This window comes from Pipistrellus kuhlii, unplaced genomic scaffold, assembly GCF_014108245.1.
Source record: "Pipistrellus kuhlii isolate mPipKuh1 unplaced genomic scaffold, mPipKuh1.p scaffold_m20_p_8, whole genome shotgun sequence".
NCBI lineage: Eukaryota > Metazoa > Chordata > Mammalia > Chiroptera > Vespertilionidae > Pipistrellus > Pipistrellus kuhlii.
Genome location: NW_023425584.1, coordinates 6,725,715 through 6,744,245, shown reverse-complemented (window position 1 = coordinate 6,744,245; position 18,531 = coordinate 6,725,715). Strand labels below are relative to the sequence as shown.

The window sequence follows — 18,531 nt, the reverse complement described above, 5'->3', positions numbered from 1 at the left end:
GCCTGCCTGGTTAGGGTTCCCCTCACATTGACAAGTGCCCACCCAAGCAAGTGCTCATGGTCCCACCCCCTTCCTTCGATAGGAGACAGCTGTCAGATTGCCAGGCAATCAGGGAGGGAATCTGTGCAGAGCTTTGCTGACCGACCGTGGGAAGGAAATGAATATTTCATTGCCAGCAGCAAAAGAGAAGGGTCCATTAAAATGGGCTGTTTTGGAAGCCACGTGAGTCTGGCTTCAGCTCCGATGCTGGTGGTCTGGGCCAAATCCTACAAAGGATGAGGGGAGGGGAGCCCCAGCGGCTGCAATGCCCACTATGCTGATGGCACGCTGGGTGACCCTCCCCCATGGTCTGATTTCCCCTCCTGGGCCCCACGAGCCACCCCCAACCCCCGTAGTCTGTCCTGAGAATGAATGTCCGGCACGTGCTTGTCCTCGTGTGAGAGGTCTGGAACGCCAGAGAGTGCATATCTGTCTGTCTGTCTCCTCCCCAAGCACAAAAGACTTTGAGCTCCTTTGAGAAAGAGGCTGTGTAAACGCAGCCCAGCTCCAGGGTCCTCGTTGCTACAAGGTGCGGGAATGACGTCACTATGTGGTCCCCAATTGGCCTTTGGTGGGTTCAGGCTCTCAGGGGGGACAGCCGACTAAGGAGTCAGGATTCCCAGGTCTCTTCTCAGGGGGACACCTCCCAGGGAACTCCGCCAGACTGGATGGCCATTCCGGCTGTCCTTCGGTGGCCTCGGCCCCACAGCAGTGGTTCTCTCTGGTGAGCATCCAGCCCACCTGAAAGACGTGTTAGCACAGATTCCCGGACCCACTCCCCATTTCTCATTCAGCGGGTCCAACTTGAAGCCTAGGTCCCCAGGGGGCCGTGCTGCTGCTGGGCCAGAGAGCCGCTGCTCTGGACAATCCATAACAATGCCCTCGTCCCCAGGGTGGCAGAGTGCTGGGCCGTAGGGCCTCCGCCAGGACCCCGGGCCAGGTGCGTGGTCTGGCCTCCCACGGAGGGTGTCGCCAGGGTGGTGCTGAGCTGTAATCATTGTTTTTCTTCCAGAAGTGTGCTCAGTAGACTGTGGCACTCACGGCGTCTGCATCGGGGGAGCCTGCCGCTGTGAAGAGGGCTGGACAGGCGCCGCTTGTGACCAACGCGTGTGCCACCCCCGCTGCATTGAGCACGGGACCTGTAAAGATGGCAAATGTGAATGCCGAGAGGGCTGGAATGGTGAACACTGCACCATTGGTAGGCAAACGGCAGGCACCGAAACAGGCACATATTGCTTTATTTTCATAAATCGTAGATCGATAGTGATGGTCGTGCATTGCAACGGGCTGTTCCTTCAGGGACACAAGTGCTCTCCAACCTTCTCACTGCCTCTCCAGATCCCCATGGGGTGGCAAAGGGAAAAGTATTTCCCAAATTTGCAATTGGGAGCAAAGGGACCAAATTAGAAGATCCATCCAAATTACTGATCTTGGGGAGGGGAAATGCACATGCATGGGAAACGGTCAGGGCTTGGAGAGTCAAGCTCCCCAGTGACGATGGTCTGCCTGTCACCTTTTTTCCGATGTTCGCCCAGCTGGCTGCGTCCCTGGCTCTCTGCTTGCTGGCAACAATTGAACTATTTATTTTAGACAAGGCGGGATGCAGGCAGGCTCCCAGGTTTCCTGGGTAGCTGTTTGAGCATCCTCTTGCTGTCCCTAGACAAGGCTTCCTCCGGGGCCCGTCACCACCACCACCACTGAATGTCTCCTCTGTTCCCATTTCATTCCCACTCAGCCCCCTCTCTGTATACACTTCAGACTGAGAGGGTTTTTAAAGATCATTTCCTTTATTGAGAAGTAATAGTTCTTAAGTTTTTTTTGGTTTTGGTTTTTGGGGTTTTTGTGGGGTGTTTTTTTTTTGGGGGGGGGGGTATGGTTTTTGTTACTCTTACTGTTTGCATGGGAAAACACTTGATTGACTGTCCCTTTAATTGAGGAGGAGGAAGTCAAAGCTCTGGTTTTCCATCTCTCAGTCAGTTGAGCTCCCTTACATTTTACCTCCAGTTTCCAGCTTTGCTGTTTTATCAAGTCAGGTCCGGGGTTCATGTCATGCCAAGCTGGCTAATTCACTTGCTTGCATGAAAACGCTCAGAGATGTCTCCAGCCAAACTCCTGCCTTGCCCCCTTGAGTTCTAGGTGTCAGGTTGGGGGCCCTCTTTTCTGTCTCACCCCAAAACCCTAGTCATAGGTTGTCCACTTGGAGTGAGAGACGGGGGTGAGGAGCTTGTCCAGGGCTGACTCGTGAGGCCAGACTCAGTTTCCCATGCTGTACATTTGGGCGCTCAGGCAGAGGTAACACACACTCTGCATTAGACTTCCCTGTTCCATCTAATTGAACATCCAGGGGCAGCAGGCCGATCAGGCCACAGCCATAGCACTGGGACCCTGCCGGGACAGCCTGTTGACAGTGAATTGTTTTTGCAATCTCTCAATGATGCTTCAGACCCTGCTCCCCTTGTGGCCACTTTCATCTTCAGCTCCCTGCAGAGTCAAGGGGAGAATTGAGAAGACTTTGGGGGACAGTTTGAGATTCTAACTAATAGCTTCCACTGTCAGGGATCTTCCCTGAGATATATTTTTGCATGCCCACTGTGATTTAAATACTTCTCAGTTCTCCATACCTCTATTGCCTCTGGTCTTCCCTTCCCCACTCCCCACCCCCCGAAAAAAAGATCTCTTCTCTCCCCCCCTAACACCCCCCCCCCCCCAGTAATCTTTAGGTAGAAATCTACTTTCTCTCCATCCACACAACCCAACTTCCCCTCCCCGTGGCTCTCCCCTTCCCACATCTGCCGAGGATTTAGCGTCGCACAGGGATGCCTGTTGGCTCTCTCCCCCCTACCGCCCTTTCTACTCTGGGAATAGCTCACAGGAGGGCAACCCAGATGGATCAGAGCAAACCATGGCCGGCGGGGCCGAATCTGGCCTGCTGCCTGTTGTTCTATGCTTTTTGAGCTAAGAATAGTTTTTACATTTATTATTAGCATTGAAAAAAATGTTAATATCTTCTTGCATTTGACAGCTACATGAAATTCAAATTTCAGTGTCCATAAACAAATGTTATTAGTAGACAGCCACACCCACTCGTGGATGTACTGTCAGTTTCCACAGGTGTTGCTGCGTTGAATGATGGTCTACAAAGCCATTTGTTATCTGGTCCTTTGCAGGAAAAAAAGGGGGGGGCGGGGGGAAGGCCAATCCTGAATTAGAGAGTCACACAATTCTTAATGGAGAAAGAGAGGTGGGTCAGCGTTTGCATGAGGAGAAGGAGCCCTTTTGTGGCTTGAAGGACATCAGGGGCCGAGAGAAAGGGAGAAGGTGCTGGTATCAGCACGTGGAGTGGAGAGAAAACTAGCATTGAGGTGAAGAGTCTCTGGGGTCTTTGGAAATGAGATGGGAAGATGACTCAGTAGAACAGTGTTTCCCAAAGTGTGGTACTTGTACCCCAAGGGTACAGGAAGAGTTTGGTGGGGGTACGCGTTGCACCGGAATTTGGTGGGGATATGCACTGCACTGTGCTTAGCTGCACCTAATTCTACGTTCTCATGAGTATAAGGGGTACTCAGCATTATGAAAATTATAGAAGGGGTACACATATGGCAAAAGTTTGGGAAACACTGCAGTAGAAAATGGTGAGACAGAGCCAGTAGAGAAGACAGTGATGTCTCATTCTAGCTAGCCCTCTAGTGGGATGAATTGACAAAAGGTGTTTCTGCTGCTTGAAATGTTTGGTTCAAGATTCACATATCCGTGCACTAAGATACGTGAGTTCTTGAGAGACATAGAGAAAATGCAAATTTATATGCCACGTTAAGCTCCCAAAATGAAGAGAGCCGTGATCTGGGCAAGCCTCTTGTTCAGAACAGTGATCTCTCATGACTTTATGAGTTACTTACAACTGTGTAATTTTCAAAGATCTTTGTCACCAAGTCTCTTCTATGAGAAATTAGAGCTCTCTGGTTTCATTTGTAGGACAGATGCTGTCTCCTCAGAGTTGTGTTCCCTGGTGTTTGAAAAAAAAAAAGGGGGGGGGGGGGGAGGAGGCCACCAGGCATACCTTGGTTGCTGAGACTTGCTATTCAGAATCTAGAGATGTTTGTATGTGCATAATTTCTTCCTTTGCTTGCCCACCTCTGGCCCCAGAGCTGTTGCGTGGAGTTTTCATCTTTTATTTTGAGCAGACACTCCTGTCCATTCATTTTAAGTAAATGCCACAATTTACAAGCACAGAGAAAGGAAAGAGGGGCTCCTTGGTCCGCTCCAAGCAGAACCTCAAATGCTGTATTTTGAAAATAGAAATAGATAAGAATGAAGTGGCACCTAATCTGCAAACAGTGTACTGGGGGATTTGGGGTAAGGGGGCGCACTGGATGGCTATAGTTGGGGAAATTCAGTTGCCTTTGGCCTATTTAAAGAAGGTCCTAGGGAGGCTGTTTGCTTGCATCACTGCCAAATGTCCACTGAATAACTCCCATCAGCACTTGTGGATCATATTTATTTTGCTGAAAGAAACAACCATAGATGAGGGGAGGGGAGGGGAGGGAGGAAGGATGAGGGTAAAACCATAGACTGATAACACAATAGGGTAGAGTCACTGGGATATAGTCATGTTTAGCCAAACTCACTTCTGGAAGTTTTTCAACCAAATCATATTTTTCATATTTGGAAATTGGGTATATATCACTAGAGATTAAATATAAGGAATTCCATTTCGATGGTAACCATTAGAGCTAAGTTATTGGTAGCCTGGATTCTACCGAGCAACAATTCTTTTATTACTTCTTCTAACAAGTTGAATACAAGGCATGGCTAAAAGTTACAGAATTACATAAAGAAGAAATAAGTTTTGAATCCAAATCAAGCACAATTCATGTATATCTTTGCAGTATATTAGCATTATTTGGATAGGCTGCGTTTATTCTTATGAATAAATCAGAAAGCACATTGTGTGGGTAGAATAGCTTTATTCTAAAATGGGTTGTTTTTTCTATAACCTGCCACTACCACCGCTACCACCCCTTATTAGTACAGGGGATTTAACTGCAGAAGGCCATGCATGGCTATAGCACCAGGGTTTAAAGGAACCAAAGAATATGTCAAATATCACTACCAACTATGGTAAACTGGCATAAGCGTCCCTTGGATTATAAAGAAATAGACGTTAATGTGTTTTGTGCTCGAAATGCTCGGGCAAAACAGGGAGAAATCCACAATCGTGTTGCCATTGAATGCCAGGAGGAAAGCTAATTATCTCCTGAATGTGGACTGTCCAGACATCCATTCTGAATAATACAACCTCACACACGCATAGAATAAATCCACCAATGCTAGGCACCTACCCTCCGTGAACTGTTGGGTAACTGGGCAGAGAGTAATGTCTGTCATGGTTGTTTCAACTTGTTTACTTTGTCTTTGTGGGCCTGACCTCCAGGTGCTTTTCAGAATCATGAGGACTCTATTTCTAGGACCGCGTGAGGCTGAGTGACCTGCCCATATGCCACAAGTCAGAAAAGTTTTCTCTTTCCTCTGCCGCCAGGGGCCCTTCTATTTTTCCTCTTTAATTGGTTGGGGAAAGAAATAGGTTCTTGTGATGTTAATAAGGAAAATGAGTCTTTACCCAAGGTAGAACCAACCATGAGAGGATCTGATGCGCTGATTAAGTGATTGTCATCTAAAGTAGACAGGTCACAGTCCAAGAGGGAGAGAGCTTCAAAACTACGGGGAACGGGTTGGGAAGAAAACGGCTGTCAAAATTAACCAACTTCAGACCGAACACGGCTGCTTGTGCATCGCAGTCCAGCTTCATTCCATGTTACGGAAACTTTCTTCTTGAAGCTATTATCCTTGAACATTTGTGCTTTTGTGATTCTGCGCTGAGATCAAATTGAGATGAAATTAACCACTGTGGAAGGGAGGCCTCCTTACCACCAGGTCTGCGGAAGCAGCTAATTCTCTGATTGGTAAATTAGCCCATTCCTCTGAGGGCCCTGACTTGGAGCCTGTCCTAGGAGCTTCATCTTTTTTTGAAGTAAAACCCTAAAGTGGTGGTCTTTCATGTTAAAATTATAAACAAATGCTTAGCAAAGAATAAAAGATGTTCCACTTCTGATTGGCCCCTCACCCCCTTACCCCGAGCCCCCACAATTTGGCTGAAATGTGAGCCTTCTTATTTGAAGAACAATTGCCACATGCTCAGAAGTTCTCGCTGAATCTGGGTCAGGCGGTCTGCATAGGTTTCTTACCCAAACCCAGAACAAGGGCCAGGAGGTAGAAGTTACAGGGACATTTTTTCACGGCACTGCAAATGGTGAGCTACAATGTAAAGGGAAACTGCCTCACCAGCAGTGAGAGTCTCATCGCTGCGAGTGCTGTCTTTCTTGGCCTAGATGTTGAAGAGGGGTGTTCAGCATCCGTCAGAAGGTAGACTAGTTAGACACAATTCTTGCCCTAATTTTTGTTGATTTCAGAGAGGAAAGGAGAGGGAGAGAGAGATAGAAACACCAATAATGAGAAATAAGCATTGATTGGCTGCCTCCTGCATGCACCACACTGCACTAACTTGTAGCCCATAGTGACAAGGCCAGACCCAAGAAGCACAAAAGTTGGTATTACTGACTTTGCTCAGACAAAGAACTAAAAACAGAAAATCCATGGGAGAAAGTTAGCATGAGGAACATTCCAGACTCAAAGGTAACATATAAGAGTCACAGCTGTTGAAAAAAAAAAAATGGGATGCACTGCCCTAGTGTGTGTGGCAAGCTGTCACTTCCAAGACTATAATACTGGATCTCACAATATGAACTCAAGACTTTGCATAAAAAGGAAAGGGAAGCCAAATGGGCCCTGGAGATCTGAGCTCCCTTTGATATTCATGGCATGTGATGCTTTCTGTTAATGTATAGGTATATGTTATTCAGTATATATGTAGGGCTTTTAAAAATAAGCATTAAGAAAAACTGTAATTAGTTCATCACACTCATGATTCTACTGGTGTTATTGCTGAGGGATGTGGCAAAAGTGGGTAGCAGTGTTAGACCCAAAAAACTTTAAAGAAAAAAATTAAGTAAAGGAAAGTTCAGATATTGTAATTGACTGAATTTAGAACTCACGTGGATGAGATCTCTAAGTTCCTGTCCACATGTCCAGAATTTTATTGCTTCTGATGGAGGATCACAAATGAGCTGTTCTAGCACAATCAGATCTTCTGTTAGAGCAGGAAAGTTTTCCTGCATGACTCTGTAATATACACTTGACATTAAAGGGTAGATTGAGCAGAGGGCTGGCTCAGCTGGTGATGTGTTGTTGGATTGTTGAAGATAGTGGTGCTTTGCTGTTAGTCTGTCTGCTCATCTTCACTCCCATCTATATCGGGTTTATTCTAGGGTGTTCTTGGTGCAGTGAAATGCGTTCTTACATAGTCTGAATAACCAGGCTCCGCGTCATCCATTTATGTTTGCGTTTGTTAAAAGAGAAGGATGGTGTTAAAGTAGGGACTCGTCTATCTGTGTCTACTGTGCAAGTGTGATAATGAAGTACTCAAGACAGAGGCTTTTGTGTGCATCTTCCCTTGGTCAAATCTAAGCAAGTTTCCTAAAGTCTATGTGCCTCAGTTTCTTTGTCTGTAAAATGGGAATACTAAAGCTACCTACCTCATTGGGTTATATGTAAAGTACTTGGCACAGTGTCCACCATACAATAAGAGCCAAATAAATGTGCGCTGATGTCATCATCATCACATCATTATTTAGTACCAGAGTAAGAAACTAAAGGGCAAGGGAGAATTATCAAACTAAATTCTCATTAAGACATTTCTACTACTTTCGACCTCCCTTTGACCTCTCTGCCTCCCATCCATCAGGCAGTTGATAGCATGTCAAAAATAACACTGACCCGCTGTTAATTTCCTTAAAAAGTTCTGTAACGTGGCTGGAACCTGGTTCTTACAAAGAAGCATAAAACTGCCTCTCTTACCTGGAATTAAACCTGCTTCTCTTACCAAACATCCCAATAGTACCTGGAATCAAAAATCTGAATATCTTTATGTTAACCGAGGCTTATTGTGAAGTTGGAATTTGCAACTTTCAACCAATATTTCTCAAACTAGGTCTATGAGAATTTGTTTTTAATTCTGGATTGATATTTATAAGTACAGTTTAAAAAAAACTGTTTTGAAGTAGAAGTTTGGGATTATGCTGTTATTGAATAGGATAAAATTTCAGATGTTAGGATAGATATTGTTCTCCTTTAAGAAGGAACCTGGCATCTCTCACATTTGAGGATGCTGCCAGGTCAGGGTCTCTTAGAACACCTTGTCTTGGTCTCTCCTCTTCTTACTCCATCTGATTCCTCAGAGCTCTGGGTACCACCTTTACATTTGCAGTGGTGCTGTGCACAGGAACAACCCAGGAGGCTCTGCTTAGTAGCACACATCCCTTCGGGAGATCCAAACCCTCACTGATTTCTGTTCCTATTCAGCCCAATAAGCTCCACAATTATCCTCATTTCTCCCACACTGCAATTGCACCACTCCTTGGAGAAGACCTGTGGGTAGCATCTGGGCAGTCTTTGCAACGACTTGGCTCATCTCCTGGGTTATCAGGAGCCACACAGAGAATCCCAGATGCTCATGTGAAAACCAGATTTCGTGTTTCTTCCCAAGTCGGCTGCCTAATGGGGCTCAATCTCAAGCCACTTCTGTTACAGCGCTCTGTTTTACAGCCTCCTTCAAAAGGCCTGCCCCGATGGCCTTTGGAAAATAGGTGTCATCGTTGCACAAACCCACCAGCCAGAGGCTGGGTCCGTTGCTTTCCTCCTGTCCTTCCGTCATACATTTCTGCACATCATTGTCATCAGACCCACCGAAGGCCACCCTATCATTGACCATCTCTGAGCTTTGCCCCTCACGGGTAACAGAGAAACTGCACCAAATAGCAGCTAGGAGAGAACTAAGTGTTTCATCATAAACATTCTCGGGATGATTAGAATGGATTAAATTACAAGAGAAAATGCATTTAGTTAATCTTTCTTCTAATTAAAAAATATCCCTAGTTTTAAGTAAAGTGTTTGTTCTTAAAAACATATTTTCTTTGTAATCAGTGAAGGGGGAGGCCTGGTTGGCCTTCCATGATAGGAAGCAACATCTGCAAAGTAATTAAAAGCTGCCAGCCACTGGGTTTTATTATTATTATTGAGATCCTTAAGGAGCCTGCTCAGTCTCCTCAAATGGCTTTCACCACGGAATTTTCCACAAACGACCTCATTCCATGGCTCGTGGTGGTGTTACTATCTTTCTGCTCCAAGTCATTGAAGATGTGGTTGACTCCTCTTGGTCAAGTGCCAAGTGAGGAGACTAATCAGTAGAGGTATATATACTTCTCCATGTGATCAGGGAAATTAGTTAAAATGAGTCCGAATGAGTAGGTGACATCAGACATGGCTCAACCCAACTGCAGAGCTCACTCCCACTCTCAACCCAAATATTTCTACAAGTTTCCATGGGGTCTTACATGCTCCAGTTTAGCCCATTCGGGTTCTTCCAGCTTGGTGTTCTCATTAAAGCCTGCTGCCTATGAAATTCACTTCAGGGGAACCCTACAGGACCACCCCTCTACCAGGGACCATGTCAGGGGGGTGCGAGCCGGCACCCTTAGCCCCACTTAGCTGAATCCACACAGCAAAGAGGAAGCTGCCACCCTCTCTCATCCTGAGGCACTTTACCAGCTCCTCCATCCATGCTCCTTTGAGAAAGAGCCTTTCACCTTTTGCCCATAGCTCCTCTTGCCTACGTCCAGGGCTTGTCCCAGGGCTGGGCTGCAGAACAGATACCAGGGGGTCCTTTTGCCCCCTCGCCTCCCCCTGTCCTCAGACACTCCGTGCACTCCCATGGCCGGTGGAGGATGCCCCAGTTCCTCACACACAGCCAGACTCCAAATCCCAATTTGGACTCAGGTGGGACCCCTAGCATCTCCACAGCCATCTCTTCACGAAAACCTCCTGCTCCTCCTCATGTGTGTTCAGGGTTACTTCCAGGGCAGATGAGAGCCCTGGGGTCTCCCACCCTCAGGAAGGTTGTGTCATGGGAGCAATTCAGAGAGAATGGCTTCCATATCCTCGAGGCTCCAGGCTTCCAGCAGTTTCTGGCATGGCTCTTTGAGGCTGGCGGCTCTAACGACCCAGCACCACGCAGCCCAAATCACGACATCACAATTGCATCCTGCCAGACCCCAGAGAAAGGAAGGCTTCTAGACACAGAAAGGCCCCCATCAATGCTGCTCAGAAAAAAATTAAAATTGATGTGACTCCCCGGCCACACATTTCAAGCATGGCCACAGCAGCACCTGCTCCAATTAGCAATGTTGTTGGTCACAACGTGGCCCAGATGGGTCATCTGTCTAAGCAGATTTTTTTTATGACTCTTCAACATTAAGAGGAATTGCTGGACAGATCTACTTGTCTAGAAATAAAGCCGGACGGTGAGGGCCCCCAAAGGTTATGAAATCATCACCTCCAAGCACCAAGGCGACCTTTGTACCTGAGTTTTTCTCAACAAGTGAGCAAGGCGACTGCATTGGCAACACGGAAATGAGAAGCCACTGGTAGCTTCCGCTTGGCAGGGAGCACCTGGCAGAAGGCAGTGAGGCTGTTCCTGTCCTTGAGGGGCATGAGAGCCGAATGTCAAGTGTCACTGCTGACTGTCATGCCCATGAATAAGGGGAGAAATTGGAGACATTGGAGACGTAAGAGAGCCTAGCTTTGCCCTGTTCACTGGGGAGCGCAGGCACGTCTAGCTGGGCCTCTTAAGCATATGGCTATCACACCACGCCATGCATACTTGGAATGTGCACTGACTTGTCATTTCCACTTAATGGGGCCAAGAAAGAGCTGAATCTCTTCACTGACGGACCTGCGCTCATGTGGGAAATGATAGCATATCCTAGAGCTGCCTGGTGCAGGCATCAACCTACCCAGAGTTCCACAGCTTGGAGCACATAATACACAACACCCACTCCACACTCCCAACATCTCCCACATGGCATTTGTGGGATGTGATATCCTCCTTTCCCCTAACTATTAACACTCTCGGGCGATGTATTACTCTTGCCCTTATGGTGCGGTGAGCAGGTGGGGCTGGTGTGGGGAAAGGTGTAGCAAAGTTCAGTGCAGGAGGCCTGGCTTCAAATCCAGCCTCCATCAGCGGCCAGTTGGGTGGCCTTTGCCACGTCATGTAACTTCAGTACCTGATTTTTTCCATCTGTCAGTCGGAAACAATGACATCTAAGGGCGACTGTCATGAGGACTTCACATAACACAATGTTGACACTCCATAAATGTTCACTTAGCCCTGGCTGGTTTGACTCAGTGGATAGAGCGTTGGACTGAGGATTGAAGGGTCCCAGGTTCAATTCCAGTCAAGGACACATGCCCAGGTTGCTGGCATGATTCCCCGTAGGCGGTGTGAAGGAGGCAGCCAGTCTATGATTCTCTCTCATCTTTGATGTTTCTATCTCTCCCTCTCTCTTCCTCTTTGAAATTAATAAAAAATAATAATAATTAGTGCCACACCGTCCTGCCTTAACCTTAGTTTGCCCACTGTGTCATGTCAGAATGACCAGTTAAGGAAGCATTAATGGTGTCATACAACCACACATGGCAAGGGCCCAAAACCCCAGGAGGAGAGGCTGGTGGGAACCCTATGGGTTAAGCCAGGTGTCTGTGCCCTCCTCCTATTTCACTCCTGTGGGAGGAGCGTGGGATACTCGGATGATATGGCCTGAAGAAGGGAGAACCAGGGGAGCGAGAGACAGGCAGGGAGAGTGTAGAAATGGCCCAGGGAGGATCTGACTGCCATTGTAACAACATGTGGGTTAGAAACAGAAGCCAGAGAACCACGCGTATTTTATTGCGTGCATGTCAGGATCCACACCTGCTCTGTCTGCTTCCAGCTGAGCCGTGGCTGCTGTGTTCATTCACTCATGGAGCATCAGCTGAGCACCTGATGGGGGCTGGGTGTGGCCTGTACTTCCTCCAGGTGACCCCTGGGTAGCGGGGATGAGAGAGAAGGGGTTTGCAGAGAGGTGGCAACAGTCTGAGGGAATGTTAGACCCCCACTGCTCAGCCTCCTCGTGAGACTTTGCTGTTTTCTCACTCGAGACTCCCTTCCTGGAGTTCCTGCCAATAATTTTTGGTTGACTTCTCGGCATTCTTCCTCGCTCACAGCTTCCCAAGGCGATCAGGAAGGAAGGAAGCCGTCGACTTCAAATGGTAGCTTGAGTTCATTTGTTACACAATGTAATTAAGTCAAAGAAAGCATTCAGGTATCAAACTGTGTGGATACACACAAATGACTCCCTCATAACTGTTAATATTTTCAACATCGCCAGAAATTCAGTTAAATCAAATGAAGATGGCAACTCATTAAATTTTTATTTTCCTTCCTATCCTTATTTATCTTTTAATCCTCCATATATGGCGCCACGTGTTCTTGTTAAATAACACTCGTTAATTAAGTCTCATCTTCTCTTAGTTGTAGCAATGTTTTAATTGATTAGGAAAACCTTCAGACGTTTATAATCTAATTTGGCTGGCTTACTGTTTGGGCATCTCTCAGGAAGGAAACCTTGAGGTTTAAAGGTGGGATGACTGACGAGGGAAGGGAGTGGGAGAAACCGAGTTTTCTTTTCGTCCCCCCTGGCAGGAGGAGGCTGGGCCGGCCTCTACTCTGTTGGGGGAGTTGGCCTACATTTGGATAATGAGGGCACTATGAACTCAGTCTCTTTGTTGACTACAAGAAAAGGGAGGGAGGGCAGAAAGAGTTGTACACACCAATGCCCCGGGCAGATGAAGCTAGAGCAAGGTGAGTGCACCACACAGCTGGGAGGACAGTAGGGAGTGGTCTCCAACTGGAAAAGGAAGCGCATCTGCGCAGGGCAGACACGCCCACCTCCAGCTGAATGTTTCCCGGGAGCCTCATTTGGCCAAATTTTCTAATTCTCAATAGAAGCCAGAAATCAGGATTGTGATGCATGGTCTCCCAGTTCTCAAAAGTTGGCAAGCAATTCAAAGTGTGTGAGAGTGCTGTGCAGTTCATGCAAACGAGATGGGGTGGGAGCCAAGGGAGGCCCCATCTGTGGCCATTGACATGTCCCCTCTGCAGGTTGGAACTGAATCCGGGAACCTCACTGGCCTGGATTGAGACTGGGGCAGCTTTGGCTCCTTTTCTTTGATGGTCCAACTCCCCTGGTGACTGGTTTAAGCTGGCGGGAGTCTCCATACCAGGGTACAATGGGGATACTTTGCATTTACACAGTAAATTTTCTCCAAGGAGCTCAAAAGACTTTGTGTCACCTCAGTCAACCCCCAGGAAGCAGGCAGGTAGCTATTGCCCCCACACACGCAAGGAGCATCAGCAGATAGCGTTGTACACAAGGCAGCTATGTTGGCTCATTGATTTACATCCATGGCCTACATAACTTGGCAAGCACAGCATCCAAGAGGCATGGGTTTCCCTTGACTGCCCCCTCTGCTGCCCTTTTTGGCTTTTCTTCCTTCCATCTGCTCTAGTTGATGGCTAAGCTCCACATCTCAACAATGTTCAGGCAAACCCAGCTAGAAACCACTTTCTATCATGTGTATGTTTGTGTGTGTGTGTACACGTGTGTATGTGTGTGCATGTACTCATCTATGTTTGCATGCATGTGTGAGCACCCAGCTGACTTCGTGGCGACACAGCATGGTCCATTCCCACCCATTCCAGCATGTCTCTGCATTGATCTTTGGTCTGATGCTACACTCTGAAATGCTACTTTTGCAAATGTTTGACACCTAGAAACTCCAAATAGGTGTCTTTAGGATTCTAGACACGTGCTAATGATTCATGCTGCTGGGGGCTCCTGCATCACTTCCTCTTCCTTAGACCGATAGAATTTCCATCTCCCTCTCAGAGCCGACATCCATGCCCACTCCTTGGCCAATGGGTTAACAGGAATGGCCGGGCAAAGCTGTGGTGATGAGGGCCTCAGCGCTACAGTAAAGAGCCAGGAACAAGGATCTCTGAGTTGCTTTGGGTGGGACAGCTGAGAAAGTCACACTGACCAGCAGAGATTGGAGCTCTACCTCTGTCATTTCCCCTCCACGACTGCCCAGCCCCTTCCCCACACTTCATAGGCATCGCACTCTCTGCCCTGCTTTATTCAGGGGACTCTTCCCAGAGAGGAGATTTCAGTACATCAGGATAACCTGGTGATTCTTCTCCCAGGAGTGCCCTGCATTTTACAGATCGCCCTGTCCTTCCTCCCAAAGCAGCTCACGCTCTTCAGAGGCCCATGCAGAACCAGAGAAACACGTGGCCATTTCAAATGCATGTGTTGGGAAGAGAACTGGACTTACTGGCCTTAGACAAGCAGAGGCTGGCGTGCCCACCCACTTCCCACCTGACCCCACTAACCGGGCACTGACCAGTCAAAGCAGGCTGCCTCCTCTGGGAGTGAAAACATGAAAGGTCTCACGGGAAAGTGTTGGCAATCTCTTGGTCTGCTCAGAAGTGCGGTGGATTGAGCAGCCAGATTCAATCATGCTGATTTAGCTCGTCCCCAGAGGTCAAAATCAATACCGCACGTCTTTAAGGTGTGGAGATGTTTGAAGCATAGGAAGAGGCGGCTTTCCTTGCTGCCTGGGGAGAAAGTGGCTTGGCTGTCTGCGTGGCTGTTCAGAATGAAAACTTGCAAAGGTCAGCGAGGCTCCTCTTGGGCTTCACTCATCACGCCTCTCAAGGTGTCATGCCAGCAAGTCACCGTTTGTATGTTTTATCCACATACACGAACATACATACATTCTTGGGAGTTAAGGGTCACCCTGTTGGGGACACCTCTGGTAGAACAGCCTCAGGGTGACATTCTAGAAATTCAGAAATGTCAGGGAATCCCGGCATCCTCTGTGCTGCCAAATCCAATGAAGCCCGAAGTGTCCCATCGAACAGGGAATGGAATGGAATGCCACAGAAATGGCCCCGCACAGTAGGTCTGCAGGCAGATTTAAGTCCACCCGGCTGAACTGGCCTTCAGGTCTGATTGGCTTCTACAGGCGAGCAGGGACAGCCAGGGAGGTTCTGGTGTAGATGCACTGACTGGTCAGCAGAAAGTGGCACTGCAGGCTGAGCTAAGTGTCCCGCTAGACCAGTGGTCGGCAAACTCATTAGTCAACAGAGCCAAATATCAACAGCACAATGATTGAAATTTCTTTTGAAAGCCAAATTTTTTAAACTTAAACTATATAGGAAGGTACATTGTTATTAACTTAATTAGGGTACTCCTAAGCTGGCCTTTGCTAAAAACTCAAGGGGCCAAAGAGCCGCATATGGCTCAAGAGCTGTAATTTGCCCACCACTGGGGTAGACCAGCAGACCATGTGGACACCAAGTTCACTGCTCTCAGCACTCTGGGACGGCTCTTCCTTGCCATTTACATTCTTCTCCCATCACCTGTGAGATTGGGTTACAACAAGTAATGCAACCTGAAAATATCTTCTGAGCAGTGAAGGTACACATTACAGCGTTATAAAATCATGTCTTTCAGGAGACATTAAAACAGTACTGATCCTGAACACAGTGAGGGGAAAAGCCGAAAGCTATGACCATGAGGGGAAGCTGGTAGAGGCCCCGAAAACAGCACGAGACCCATTCCTACAGGCAGTCCTTAAAGCCAGGCTAGGGATTATAGAAGCTAGAAATGCACGTTGCTGGTGGGGAGGGGGTTTCCTGGTTATTTGTTTTCCTACCAGGCTGTGCCTTCACCCCTTTTCCTGGCAACCCTTGGAACATGGTCACTAGGAGAGGCCATTCCTTCGGTTTGGCCAAATGCTGGCTCGGGTTTATACCAAACCGGTGAGGACTAACGTAACAAGAAAGGCCAAATAATTGATTTTTTATGTGTTTTGAATTTACTGATGGACTGGATTCCCTGTTCAGATAGTAACAGCTCACACTTAGCAAGCACTGACCATCGGACTTGCCAGCCCCCATGCTGGATGCTCCACGTAGCCTCCCTCATCCCCTCCTCATAGCCATCACAGGAAGTAAAATCTGTTGCCAGCATCACTGCACAGGTGTGAGGCCTGGCTCCCAGAGGTTAAGCAATTGATGTCAGTCGTAACTGTCAGCCACAGGGGGAGGTGAGCTCTAAATCCAGGTGCCCTTGCCAGAGACCAGGTGTGGCCATTACACTGTCTTGATCACCTGTTTTGACCCCAAGTAGTGGCAGCAAGAGGATGATGTAGAAGGCCAGCAGTGAAATCAAGGTATATGGCATCAGGCAGACAGCCTCTCCTGTTAGGAAAGTCAACCCCTGCAGGGGTATCTCTTTGGTGATGGGGGGGGGGGGGGGGCAATCCCCCTGGCATATGCACTAAGTGATCTCAGATTCCCAAAACTGACTCCCTGCTCTCAGCCCAGGCATCACTGGCCAGCGTCGCTAAATCCAAGCTGACTTTCTATCAGGAGTTCACATTTCCACCAACTTTTCATTAAATTAATTATTCAAAACAATTCCGAGTTCACGTTCTCACAGCAACTGTAACTCTGCCATGACTATATTAAGGCGTAAATTGAACAGCATGTTTTACAATAAAGTTAATTTTATATTCACCAGAGAACTGAGTTATAGTTGCTGTGGGAACCGTCATTGTGGATCTCTCGGCTCTGGTGCATTTAAATTCTCAAGCTCATGCATTGCACAGTGCAGGGTATTCTGCGTGGACGCTCGCTGCCTTCACACCTCGGCTTGGCCGTCCTGAACTTGAAGACCTGTCCGGGTCTAACGTAGCAGCCTTCTAGTTTGCCCAGCCTTCTTGCTTATCCTAGTACCTGTGACACTTTACAGAGAAGTAGCCACAAATGCAGGATGATGCCCCATTTTATCTTGAAAATGCCGGTTTGGGAGAGACGACTTCTCTTTGAAGTTCAGATAGGGAGAAGCACTAAGTCTCAGGCAGTGTCAGTGACAACAGGCGATGCCATTGCATTTGTGCGGAGCCAGGACTTCTATCCAGGGCATTTTGGGGATCTGTGCTGTGTTATCCAGCACACACGGGGTGACTCTGAAAGCTCCAAGCCCTTGCACGTTACCATTAATCATGCAGGCATGCACAGCTGTGCATCAGAACTTATTGGAGCTCCGGAAAAGCTAAAGCACATTTTCCAGAGCTATGTAAAACCCAAACATCTCTAAATCAAGATGCATCGCGGGGCCCCTCTAAAAAGTACATCAGCAGCACTGGGCTAGCACTCGGGCCGAGTCCTGGTGGTATGGCATCCGTCTCGTGCACCAAGGTGAAGACAGAGGCTTGTTGGAAAAGAGTAGCAGAGGGAGATGACACTCTGAGATGGTCAGAGAGGTGAAGACTCCATCTACAAGGACTATTGATTGCTGGAGCTGTATTGGACAAATCAGCCATGCTTTCTGCCTCCTGGGAGTTGTACTGCAGCCATTTGGGAGTGGGGGTGCAGGGGAGACTCTGCAGGTCAGCAGCTGAGCAGCAGGCCCCAGTCACCATTCCATCATCCATTTAGCTGAAATGTGACTTAGCAAAAACCTGCTGCTGTTCTGCATGTTTAAAATGTATTTGAAAGGAGGGCTTTTTGTTTCTCTGTAAATGAGAGGATTTGGAAGAGGACATTCTTGCCTGCTAAGGGCAAGCTCATTATGCAAAACTAAAGAACAGCACCGAACAACAGCATAGGCCTGATTGTGGGGATTCTGACTCCCATTCTGCATTCTTTCGGAAAACAAGTCTCCTTAGTCCCCACACCGTGCCACACATAAATGCACCTGCTGGTAGAGACCCTATAAGGGCCAATGGCCTCCCCTCAAGTCCTTGATCCGCTTAAATCTGTGCCAAGGAAAGTACTAGAACACTATGCGCCAATAGAGTTGCAAAGAGCAGTGGAAGTTCTTGATGACACAGGGTTACCTGGGTCACAAGGGTGGGAAAGAGGGAATGATGGAAGGCACTGGATTCATGTGTAAGGGTGGGAGTGGGAGACGCCTTGCCAGCCAGAAGAAAGAAAAAAGAGGACAGATTGGAATGTTTTTATAGTTTGTGCACCAGGTAGAAAGTAACATAAAAGAAGATAAAATATTATTACTGTATGAGGTCATGGGACACATCGTGTTTTGAGAACAAATCTTCAGAGAATTTGGAGAGATTTGTTGGCAAGGAAGGCTTGGTAAATTAATGAAGATAGATAGATAGATAGATAGATAGATAGATAATAGAGGATGGATCGATAAATGGATGGATAAATGGATAGATGGATATTGCTTTTTCTTTTAGTGTGTTTTAGTGCTATAATTCATATGGATCAAGCTGACCAATAGGAATAAATAGAATGCAAAGGGCTTAAAAGCCCAGCTGTAATAACCTGGGAGGGTGTTTGGGGTGGTCCAAGGAGACCTGATTGCCAAGAACTGGGCAAAGCTGGTGAAATAGATGCAGCTGCAT

General features: G+C 47.5%; 1 protein-coding gene across 8 annotated transcripts in view; it reads left to right on the top strand.

Annotated features, from left to right (window-relative positions):
- TENM2 (teneurin transmembrane protein 2) overlaps nucleotides 1–18,531 on the top strand; it is an 867,288-nt gene that overhangs the window by 742,961 nt on the left and 105,796 nt on the right. For 6 of the 8 annotated variants that reach the window (XM_045576997.1, XM_045576996.1, XM_036424551.2 and 3 more), the window contains one exon: nucleotides 1,052–1,264. The exons of 1 other annotated variant lie outside the window; for it this stretch is intronic. In XM_045576997.1, the coding sequence (XP_045432953.1) occupies nucleotides 1,052–1,264 (213 nt within the window). The remainder of the gene's footprint in view (nucleotides 1–1,051; nucleotides 1,265–18,531) is intronic. One more of the 8 variants, XM_045576998.1, reaches the window with a different exon arrangement.